At 43.4% G+C, this 10,975-nt stretch overlaps 1 protein-coding gene across 1 annotated transcript; it reads left to right on the top strand.

The window, feature by feature from the left end:
• The first annotated feature begins 14 nt into the window (after positions 1 to 14).
• Positions 15 to 8,502, top strand: b4galt3 (UDP-Gal:betaGlcNAc beta 1,4- galactosyltransferase, polypeptide 3). Its single transcript, XM_080899553.1, has 8 exons — positions 15 to 478; positions 1,082 to 1,175; positions 1,262 to 1,788; positions 1,929 to 2,164; positions 3,628 to 3,818; positions 3,918 to 4,040; positions 4,855 to 4,959; positions 5,421 to 8,502. The coding sequence occupies exons 3-8, from the start codon at positions 1,506 to 1,508 to the stop codon at positions 5,746 to 5,748; spliced, it is 1,266 nt and encodes a 421-aa protein (XP_080755679.1). The 5' UTR covers positions 15 to 478; positions 1,082 to 1,175; positions 1,262 to 1,505; the 3' UTR covers positions 5,749 to 8,502.
• The last annotated feature ends 2,473 nt before the right edge of the window (positions 8,503 to 10,975 follow it).

Here is a 10,975-nt window from a genome sequence, read left to right as displayed (position 1 = left end):
GGTGGAAGGGAAAAACCTGTGAAATAAAGTCACTGGATACATTTAAATTTTCCTTATGATGGCACAGTCAACCTCTCGTCATCATTATTAGCATTTACTGCGCACGGTCAGATCTTCACTGCTGGCACAATCACACTCTCCTTTAATTTTCAAATGTGCCGCTGTGCGCGTCACCGTGGTGCGCCTCTCCTCCGTGTTCCGATGAGGCAGAGCGCACTTGTCTGTGTGTTTTGTGTTGACACTAGAGGGGTATGCGGCGATGATCTTGCGTGTGAAAACGTCTGCAGCGGTTTCGGAGCAGCTACGGACACATTTCGCGTTGGACGAGAGACTAGGAGGAGGGCAAAGACGATCGACCGGCATCAGCAGGAGAAAAACAGCATCGCATAGTCCATCGCGCCGCTGTAGCGACCGTAGCGGCCCGTCGATTCTCAGAGGAAGCCAGGAGCTGGATTTGACATGTCGCAGGGATGTGCTGGTGAGTCGGCTCGTGCATCGGGGTGCGGGGAAGCTTGCGCGAACCTGGGAATAGAAATCTTTGACGTAAACGAGAGCCTTTGCGGGTAACGGGAGAAGTCGCGTACACAGCAATGCTGCTGCATACATGTCACTGACATATTTTCCCTTTAGTTATGTAAATACTGCAATACATGCTCACTGCATGGGCCTAAAGATGGATGCTCATAGGCTAATCACCTGCATGGCAGGTTGTCCCCGGTCATAACCACGGCGCCTTTGCGTTCATCCACTTCCTATTCTTCTTCTTGTTTTTAAGTGAATGAACTGTCGTCTCCCTGGGAAACTTAGCATCATATTAAGTGATTAAGCCACTCGCGCTTGGATAGCTGTCGCATCTAACTGTTTGGACTAAAGGGGCTGCGATGTTGGGTTCATTTGTTTGATCAGACTCGCTTCCATACGTGCATCATGAAAAATGTCAGCTGAAACGAAGCCATTCTAAATAAAGAAGCAAACATGAATGACATTTGTTTGTAGCTGCTTGTCATTCCCTGGCCTATTTTAGCTGGGACAGGACTGGTGCTGCATTGTTATGCATTCAGTTCTTTTCTTTACCTCGCAGAGAGCCTGATGATGACAGGAGGAGGAGAAGGAGAGAAGTGGAGCGAGGCTTTACTGGTCCCTGACAGGTTTTAATTAGACCCGTACAAAAACAGGTGCCTGACATCTAGACTGTTGTAATGTAATAATGATACAAACAACAACGGTCACCATAAGGTAACAGCTGTTCTTTTTCTTTCAGCTGACGCTTTGTGGTCAGAAGGTGATGGCAGTGCTGACTGAGCTTCACCACTACTACCACCCATTCCTAAAAATGGAAGCCCACCTCCAGTGCACCTGAGCCCACATTTAGTGCTCCTTTCTTCCCCTCCCTCTCCTTCTGCCTTTCCTTGCTCATTCTCCACCTCTTCCACAACCCCCACCTCACTTAACTGCAATACTTCCCCTCATCTCCTCCCATCTCTCCACTCTGTTTCCCTAGAATAATGGCGTACTGTGGGCGCTCTCTGGACTCTCCATGCACGTTAGCCTTGCTGATAGGCTTCCAGTTTGCCTTTGTGCTCTATTTCTCCCTTGGGGGCTTCAGAGGCCTGGTGTCTGTCCTGGTGCACACCACAGAGCCCGAGTTTGATTACTCTCGACCACATGATGTATACACCAACCTCAGTCATCTGGGAGTACCGCCTCCCCCGCCTCGCAACTCTGGCACTGGACCCCCTGCCACTGGCCCACCACTAAGAGACTGCCAGATCCCTTCTCCATTGCTGGGTGAGAGAGAGAAGGGTGACAAATAAATGTTTGTGAGTGTAGCACACAGTGAAACGCAAAATGACTGTTGCTATTTCCTTTGTATTCTTGAGCTGATAGAAACGAAGCCAGAAACATTCTGTCTCCTTTCCTTTGGCCAGTTGGACCCGTGTCTGTCCATCTTTCGTCTCCTCTGTCTCTGGAGGAGATCAGACAAAGAAACCCATTAGTGTTGCCAGGTGGACGCTACCGGCCTCCAGACTGTGAACCACGCCACCACACAGCAATAGTGGTGCCGTACCGAAACCGCCAGAGCCACCTCCGTGCCCTCCTCTACCACCTCCACCCCTTCTTGCAGAGACAGCAGATACACTACAGCATCTACATAGTGCAGCAGGTCAGGTTATGTATAAGTGAGTGTGCTAGCTGTTTTATAGTGATTCCTCCTGTGTCTTGTTCAGCGTGATTGTCAGCAGCTGCATGTTTGCCTTCCATGAGCAAAAGCAAAGCATTATGCAGTGGGATTGTTGTTCTAGTGGATCAGAGGTGCTACTGAGTAAAACGTTTGCCTGCTGATGTTAAGGGTGTAACAGTAATGGTAGTGTATGTGCTGCTACAAAGTATTGGTCTTGTGATATTGGAGTATTGGGCTATGGTTTGACTGTATCTAATATATACCACTTTATTAGGGGCACTTGTTCAACTGCTTGTAAATGTAAACATCTAATGAACCAATCACTGTGCAGCAGCTCGATGCGTTTAGACATGTAGACGTTGTCATGACAACCAACCCAGCTAAGCATCACAATGGGGAAGAAAGGTGATTTCAGTGACTTAAAACGTGGCATCATGGCTGGGCTTGTCTGAGAGACCGCTGATCCATCGGGATTGTCACACACAACCATCTCTGGGGTTTACAGAGAACAGCAGAAATCAGCAGTTCAGCAGCTCTTTGGGTGAAAAGGCCTTGCCGCCCCCCTTGGCTGTGCCCCTGCCCCATTGGTCATGGTCATTATTGCTGACCATACCTATCCATATCCATCCTTTTTGCAATTGCAGTGTACCCATTTTCTCATGGCTGATTCGAATAGGATAACACACCATGTGACAAAGCTATAATAATCTCAATCTAGATTCTTGAACATGATATTGAGTTCAGTGTGCTCAAATGGCCTCCACAGTCACCAGGTCTCAATTCAGTAGAGCACCTTTGTTTTGTGCTGGAATGGAAGCTATTCCAATAACTCTACAGCAACTGTGTGATACTGTCCTTTCAGTACAGACAAAGATGTTGTTTTTAGCGCCTTGTTGAATCTGTGCATTGAAGAATCAAAGAAAGGAGGTGTACCTAATTAAAAAAGTGTCCAGTGAACACATTTGAATGTTGCTGTTTTTACAGCTCTTGTAGGACTTCTAACTAGTTTTATTGCAAATTATAGTCATTATTATTATAGTGTGGTTTCATTTAAAATGGTTGTGAGATATGTGTTTGTTAGCTTTATCTGCCTGGACCAGTGCAATAGAGGTGAATTGTTTTTAGGTTACAGCTCTCGATCTAAGCAAATCATACCTCAGATATTTCCGTGGTAGATGGGACGTCATACTTTCTGTGTATTAAACATTACATTCCCATGCTACAGCTGAATTTAACCATAGTGGTGTAGTTGGAGATTCATTTTTTCCTTCAGGTAATAAGCAAATCTTTAAAATGATGTGCTATTAATCAGTGTCAACAAATTCCCCTGTGCTCTGCTACCTCAAATATCCCTGTTGTTCAGAATTTCTAAAAACTGCTGCATTTATTTAAGTCTTCACGTATTAATGTGTAAATACATTAATCTGCCTCATTTGATGTTTCAGTGGGGAAACAGCACTTTTAATCGAGCCAAGCTGTTAAACGTTGGGGTGCGGGAGGCACTCAGAGATGAAGACTGGAGCTGCATCTTCCTGCATGATGTTGACCTGCTGCCTGAAAACGACCACAACACCTACACCTGCCACAAACAGTTTCCCACACACCTGTCGGTGGCCATGGATAAGTTCCGATACAGGTAGAAGCACAGAATAAACGAGGGTGGGGCTGGTCTTTCATACATTTGCATTGCCCTGAGACATTATTTTCAAGATTGTGCGTGCTGTGACCCTCCCAGGTTGCCATACTCACAGTATTTTGGTGGGGTATCTGCGGTGACCCCAGACCAGTACATGAAGATGAACGGCTTCCCTAACCAGTACTGGGGTTGGGGCGGGGAGGATGATGACATTGCTGCCAGGTAAAGAGGATAAATGAGGCAGACACCCTGCATGATGTAAACTGTAAACTGTGCGTGCTGGGATCAGAACTCCATGCATAACCATTTCAGTTTGCCTCTTCTTGTACTTTTTCACTCTTGCTCTCGTCAGTCATCATTTTCTCATGTTTACAGCTTCAGTACCGCATGTTTTCTTTTGCTTTGACTTATATTTTATGTCCTAACATCATCTTTCATCTTCATGTCTCCTCCCATTGCTGTGGCTTTGCTCTTTGTATGTCTTGCAGTGGGCACAATGGGTATGTTCACATGCACTAGCTTGCAGACTTGGACTAGGCTGTGTGCTTAAGAGTTTTCAAACTCTTCTCATTTCTTTACTGTGCTCCCCTCTTTCCACTCTGTGGCTTTTCCAACATTTGCCAATCTGTAACAACTGAGTGCAACAATAAAATTTAATTAGGACAACACATCCAAGAATGTTTCACAACCTTTGGAAACACTGCCTTTTGTGCATGATCTTTGCAAATTATATCATGCAGAGAACATTCGCAGCATTAGTTACACCCTGTTTTGGTTGATTTAGATAACTGGAGTGGTACAAAAGCAACAGATGGAAAAGAAAAAGGGAAGCGCAGCATATTCTTCCACCCATAAGACATGGCAGTTTGTTTTCACCCTCTTCTGTTCGTAATCCTGATTTTTCCTTCTTTAAATGTAGCCCGCAGGGGGCTAGATGTTTATGTAAAGTTTGTTTTTGTGAGATTAGCTTTGCAGTTTTATGCAGCACATGTTTAAGAGTCTGTTTTTGGCTTACTGTTGTGTGCTGCTGATCCAGAGTGCGTCTGTCTGGCATGAAGATTGTGCGCCCTCCAGTGGCCATTGGCCATTACAAGATGATCAAGCATAAAGGAGACAGAGGCAATGAGCAAAATCCACGCAGGTACGTACTGGCACACTCACAGGCATGTAAAATATTTGTAAAGACTTCTCTTTCTTCATCTGATCTAATGGAATATCTGCCTCAGTAAAAGGGGAAGATATTCAAACGACCTGATCACGTCATGAACTTTTCTTGTCTCCAGCTGTTCCCATGTTGAGTTTTTACTGTTATAGTTGTTGCTTTTTGTCTGTTGACTCAGTGATTTGTACAGTTTGTCCTCTGCTTACTTTCCCTCAGGGCGTGTGCTTGTATCTTCAGACTGATTGTATCTAAAACGTAATTAGGTCTTATCTCATTCTCCATGTCATCAGCCTTTTATTAACTTTTATGGAAAGTCTTTGTCATTAAAAGCAATCACTTTGCAGTATATACATCTTTGCCTCCTTGCAGAGAGCCAGATGAAAAGCTTTATGCTGGGTGAAACCTTCACACAATCTTAAATATGGCTTTTGTCATTCTAGGTTTGACCTTTTGAAAAGGACCAGGCTCAATTGGCGCTCTGACGGCCTTAACTCTTTGACCTATGAGCTGCTTTCCAAAGAGCTTGAGCCGCTGTACACCAACCTGACCGTCAACATTGGAGAAGACCCCCATCTGGCCCTGGGCAGGGCCCCCATTCCTGTGAAAGCAACAACCCCTGCCCACCGACGTAGCACCAGCAAGACAGGAGACCCATTCAAACAGGGAAAGAGGCAAGAAGTGCCAGCAAATATGACCGTGGCCAAGACAGAACCTGGTCAGTCAAAGACAGCCAATCAAATAACACAGCAGAAGAAGAAGATGAAATGAGACTAGGTGCATATGAACCTGTAGCTTCCCTTTTCAGTTTGATCTGAAAGACAAAATGGAGAAAAGCAGCATAGATCTGTTCTGTCGTGGGACTTTTAAGTACAGCAGCTTTTTGTGCTCGGTGTAGGTTCGGGGTAATTAGGGGTAATTACACCACGGCTCAAATGAAGAAGCCAGTTTTGTCAACGGGGTGAAGAACACTTCTGAGTCACCTCGTCTTGGCTCATCATCTGCTAAATGTGATGCCGGCTGTGGTGGCTGACACGTCTGTGGCCGTGCTCAGCAGAACCAGAAGATGAACGATGGGCGATTCAGTCATGTCCACGCGGAGGTTCAAAACAAACGGTGAAAATGAGACAGCATATATAAAAACCTCTGCACACAGACTCGTCTGTTGCAGGCAGACCTCTGGCTTCGTCCAGTCTGCTCCCAAAAACAAAGGAAACTGCTGCTGTCTGTCTACGCCACTCTGCAGTGGGTTTGTGTTTCTGTGCCTTCTCTCTTTTATGCGCGTTTTATAGACTGGTATAGCTGCTTTTAGATGCCCACACAAGGTTAGTTTGACCTCTTCTGCCACACGGGAAGACTTAGAAGGCAGGGATGACGAAGCTGACCCGGGATTAGAGGAAATTTGTTCAGAACTGCCATTTTATATTTCTGTGCATTGATCAAACGCAGACCAACTCGATAGATATGGGACAATTCTAGAGTTTATATTTATATAGAGAGACTTCTTTATTTGTTTACCGTTTTGTTTTACATGTCCTACCTTACAGTCTGGTGCCTCTCTCTCTCTCTCTGACATTTAGTTCATAGACAATCAAATTACATAGAAGAGAACTCTGCATTCAACCACATAACAAAATGAGGAAGTACTATCATGCCCGTGTCCCCGCCTGTCAGATAAACAGACTGGTCATGGTATTCGTTGTCTAGTTTGACTATACTCTCAACACATGGATAGACCTGTGCTTCTGATATTACCTGTGATTGATTATTTTCTTTTAGATTAGTCAAGTATGGTTAAAAATAACAAACAAACTCGCAGACGACACTTAAAGCGTGTGACTTTCAGATGGTGTTTAATATCTAAAGTGGTCGTGGTTACACTGCAGCACTGTGGATAGATTTAGGTCAGCTTTTGATTAGAAGCCCTGACGTATTCGTAGGCAATATAAATGGATGTTTCTTTGCTGTATTGATTCCCTGAAATGAAGCTTCTGTGTCTTGAAGGGGATGAGACAAGCCAGCAGGACAATGTGCTTCATGTAAACACGGTCGCAGGGCTGCCAAATCAGGACATGCATGTAGGTCATTTTCTGTTGATCACGTATAATCTGAAAGCATCAAGTATTTTTTTCTCTGTTAATTTGTGATGTATTATTTCCAGTGCTCGTCTCTCTTTACCTTACGCGAGGGCAGAGTTCATGAGGGGAGCATAGTTTACTGGTGAGGGACTAGAGTCTGATTCATTCATGGGCGACAGGATTTCTTGCTGCTAATTGACTAGGAAAACTGTACAATTACAAATAGCTTAAGATGACATACTGTAACACTACGTTTGTGTTGTGACACAAACGGGTAATGTATTACTGAAGCGAATTTGAATGTATTTAATTTATTGTGTAAGTACTGAGTCACTGATAGTAATGTGCAGACCTCTGAAGGGATCTTGTGGTGCAGATGTGTGAAACACTCTTCTCCATTGCAGATCAGATTATCATTCCTTTACATCACATCTCCACATTTCTCGCATATACATTGTGCCTCGTGAGATGAGCCACTGAACTATTAAAGGTATGCTGCTGGATTTTATGTGAGCACCCTCAAGTGGCAAAGTCGGGCATAGCGCCAGCCAAGAGGGGAGCAAGGACTGAATGAAACTGCAGAGTTGTGACATGAATGTTAATCATTCGCGGTCGCCATTCACCGTTTTAAACCAATCAAATCTTTGCATTGCTCTGGGTGGACGGCTTCTCGGTTACGTCGTATCACGTGACTGATCCTGCTGGTTTCAAAGGGTAAAGTAACAGACAGCTTTGTGGACCATAATCAAAGAATCTTTGTTTATTTTGAAATAATGTTTTAAGCAAAGAATGTTATATAAAGGCCGCATTGAGAGAACACTTAGAATAAATAGGATCTCATTTCTTAGCTTTATAAACATGGTTATATATCATAATATTATCCTCCATATATCATATTATCTGGGAGAAAATCCTGTATGACATGTAACACTGACACACTGGAAGCTTTTAAGGACATTATATGGCATAATCTCAGCTGGATTAATCAGCAAACTATGTGCTTACCTGGAGACTGTTCTATATTTAATAAATAGGCTAGTTTTTATAAACATTTTCGCATACGTGTTGGAAATATATATTGTTGGAAAGCAAAGTCAGTAAACAGCATCTAGATTTCATAGCAACAGTTTCTGTTTATTTGTTATTCATGAAGTTGTTGACGTTTAAATGATGAGACTCACTTGGCTGGAGAGACGAGATGCTTGCGCTCTCGTGACAAACGGCACGCGGATCGTACAGTGACGTCACCGAGAGGGACGCTGATGCCCGTCTGCAATCGAGGCTGCCTTATTTACCGACGTTATCTTGAAGATGAAAGTGTGTATGTGTGTATGTGTGCACGCCGTGTGTCAGTGTAGAGCACAGTCAGCAAAAAAGGCAACGCAAGCATATGATGGACAGTGTTGTGATAGCGAGCAAATATGTATTCCAATAAAAACGAAATCAAATAAGGCCTCATTTCGATGTTGTCTATGATTATGATCGCTGCACACATTTGATAACAGGTATACACACACACTTATGCAGCGTGCATGCCACACTATCAATACACTGCAGTGCTTATGGTGAAGCACTTACCCTCGTCGAACACTCAAAGCCTCTTAATGAATACCGCCTTTACCACTCTGATTGATGGTGCTACAGCTCAAAGACTGCAGACATCAGATGCTCATGCATGGCTGATAGATTATAAGTCATATATCACCATCCACTCATGCTGTGGAGTGGTTTAAAAACCCCTCACTAACCTGTTACATCACCCAGTGTATTGCAGGCCTCAATGTTCCATGTAAGCATCAAAAGCAGGATTAAAAAGTTGGATATGAGATCATACCTATAAATAGACAGTAACCCCCAGCTCTGTATGTTCGATCTGTTTCATAATCTAAAAAGCTGTGTGACTCACCAAGAACGGGCGAAAACACAAAATCATGAGCAGGGCTGGACAAAAACATCCCCTTACAGCCAATCCCACTGCAGCAGCAGCAAAGCCTCGAAGAGGACTGTGGGGCTGAATCAACAGCCTGATATTGTCAATGATTCCTTACTGTACAACTTCTGCTGATAGTAATCAAATGCAGTAACCATGCCCTAACAGGCTTTTGTGTGTTTTTAACCAATCAGAATTTATTAGCAACATTCCTGCTTAAAGTCTGACTGAGCAGACTCAGTAATGTAAGTAATACTGCAACATAGCAAAACCCTGAACCCCCTCAAGAGCTCAGCTTTTCATGTGCTAAAGAAAATGTTTTGGATTGTGTCGACTGCATAACTGTACTAAATATTTTTGTGGTTAGATCATTCTTTTGTATGTTATGTGCTTTTTGTGCTGTGAAACAGTCTTTAGCTTTACATTTGTGTATATTTTGCTTCAGTCAGTTCCTATAATTTTAGCCAATTTTAAACTGCACTTTTAGGCACTTGGTACTAACAGTTTGTCCAAAACTAAAAAGTTTGCATTTCTTTATTTGAGTCTATGAAAAATGCCAAAGATAACATAGTTGGATGTGTACATAATAATATTGTTGCTTCATCAAGGTCATTTCTAAAGAGCTATCAGCTGGAATCTTGGTGTGCAGTATGTCCTTAAACAATTTAAGGAAACTAGACTAGTGGAGAACAAAAGAAGTGGTAAAACAAAGTCCCGACACGGGACTGAGAGATTTATTCAGTTGATCCATCTGTTGTTCACTGAAGGCTCATCAAAAAGGTAACAGTGAAAGAGCGGCTGAGCAATTAGTAAGAATGGGCAACATTGAAGAAAAAGGCTGAGGTATGCCAGAGTACACAAGAACTGGACTCAGAATCAGTACCAATGAGACATATAGACTGATGAATCCAGTTCTGAAATGTTGGGTTCAGTCCTGGTCAGTATGTTCATAGGAGGTCAGCAGAGACAACAGTGAGTGCCTACAGCCATTTGAATAACACAGTGGAGGCTCGGTCATGGTTTTGGGCTGCATTTTAGTCAAATGTGTTGGGGGTCTCTCAAAATGGATGGAACTGTGAACACAGAAATGTACCATCAGATTTTAATCCACAATGCAAAACCATTTGGACTGATAGTGGCTTTATTTTCACCATGACAATGATCCCAAACGCACTGCCGGTGCAGAAAAACACAGTGGAACACTAACAATCATGGACTGGGCTCCCCAGAATCTGGATCTCAACATTATGAAGCAGTGTGGGATCATCTTGACAGAGAAGAAAATAAAAGGCAGCCAACACCCAAAGAAAAGCTTTGAATGTCCTCCAAGAAGCCTGGAGATCTATCACTGAAGACTGCTTCAGGAAATTACAAAAAAGCTTGCCTAGGAGAGATCAGGCTGTGCTGAAGAATAAAGATGGTCATAACAAATATTGACTTCCAAGCTCATTAAATGGTAGAAACTCAATTTTTGCCTTATATACTGCATTTTCATTTATTTTTGCAAATGTTTCAATGAATCGCTGCTGCGATTTCTCCATTTTCCAAGCTAAACTATCTGTATTGACCATCCTCGAGAGCGGAATGGCATTGAGGCTAATGTCACGAGACATCACTGGGTAATACTGTCTTCTGAAGTCATCACACCTGATTGTCTTTTGTGATGCTGTCATGCTCTGATGGCAGCAGTGACAGTCTAGTTTGCACTTTCCCTGCAGTAGACTGACACAGTGGCCTGCTGAAGTGACCGAGGCAGGCTGACGCACTGTAGAGGGCTGAGGCAGCCTTCGGTCAACTCCTGTTACTGTATGGGCAAAAGTCTGTCTCATAGCTGACCTCTCACACATTCAGCAATATTTTAGCCTTAGCACAAACACACACGTCACTCACAAAACCATGCACAGCCACATATCTATCTATCTATCTATCTATCTATCTATCTATCTATCTATCTATCTATCTGTGTGCAGACTTTATCTGCAAAGGAGGG

The sequence above is a fragment of the Rhamphochromis sp. 'chilingali' genome, assembly GCF_963969265.1.
Source record: "Rhamphochromis sp. 'chilingali' genome assembly, chromosome: 12".
NCBI classification, from domain to species: Eukaryota; Metazoa; Chordata; class Actinopteri; order Cichliformes; family Cichlidae; genus Rhamphochromis; species Rhamphochromis sp. 'chilingali'.
Note: the sequence above shows the minus strand (reverse complement) of the source record. Positions and strands in the feature narration are given on the sequence as shown.

Coding starts and splice junctions, on each gene's coding strand:
- b4galt3 (XM_080899553.1), top strand. CDS start 1,506: ATGGCGTACTGTGGGCGCTCTCTGGACTCTCCATGCACGTTAGCCTTG. Junction 4,041..4,854: donor GATGATGACATTGCTGCCAG/GTAAAGAGGATA, acceptor CTGCTGATCCAG/AGTGCGTCTGTCTGGCATGA. Junction 4,960..5,420: donor AATGAGCAAAATCCACGCAG/GTACGTACTGGC, acceptor TTGTCATTCTAG/GTTTGACCTTTTGAAAAGGA.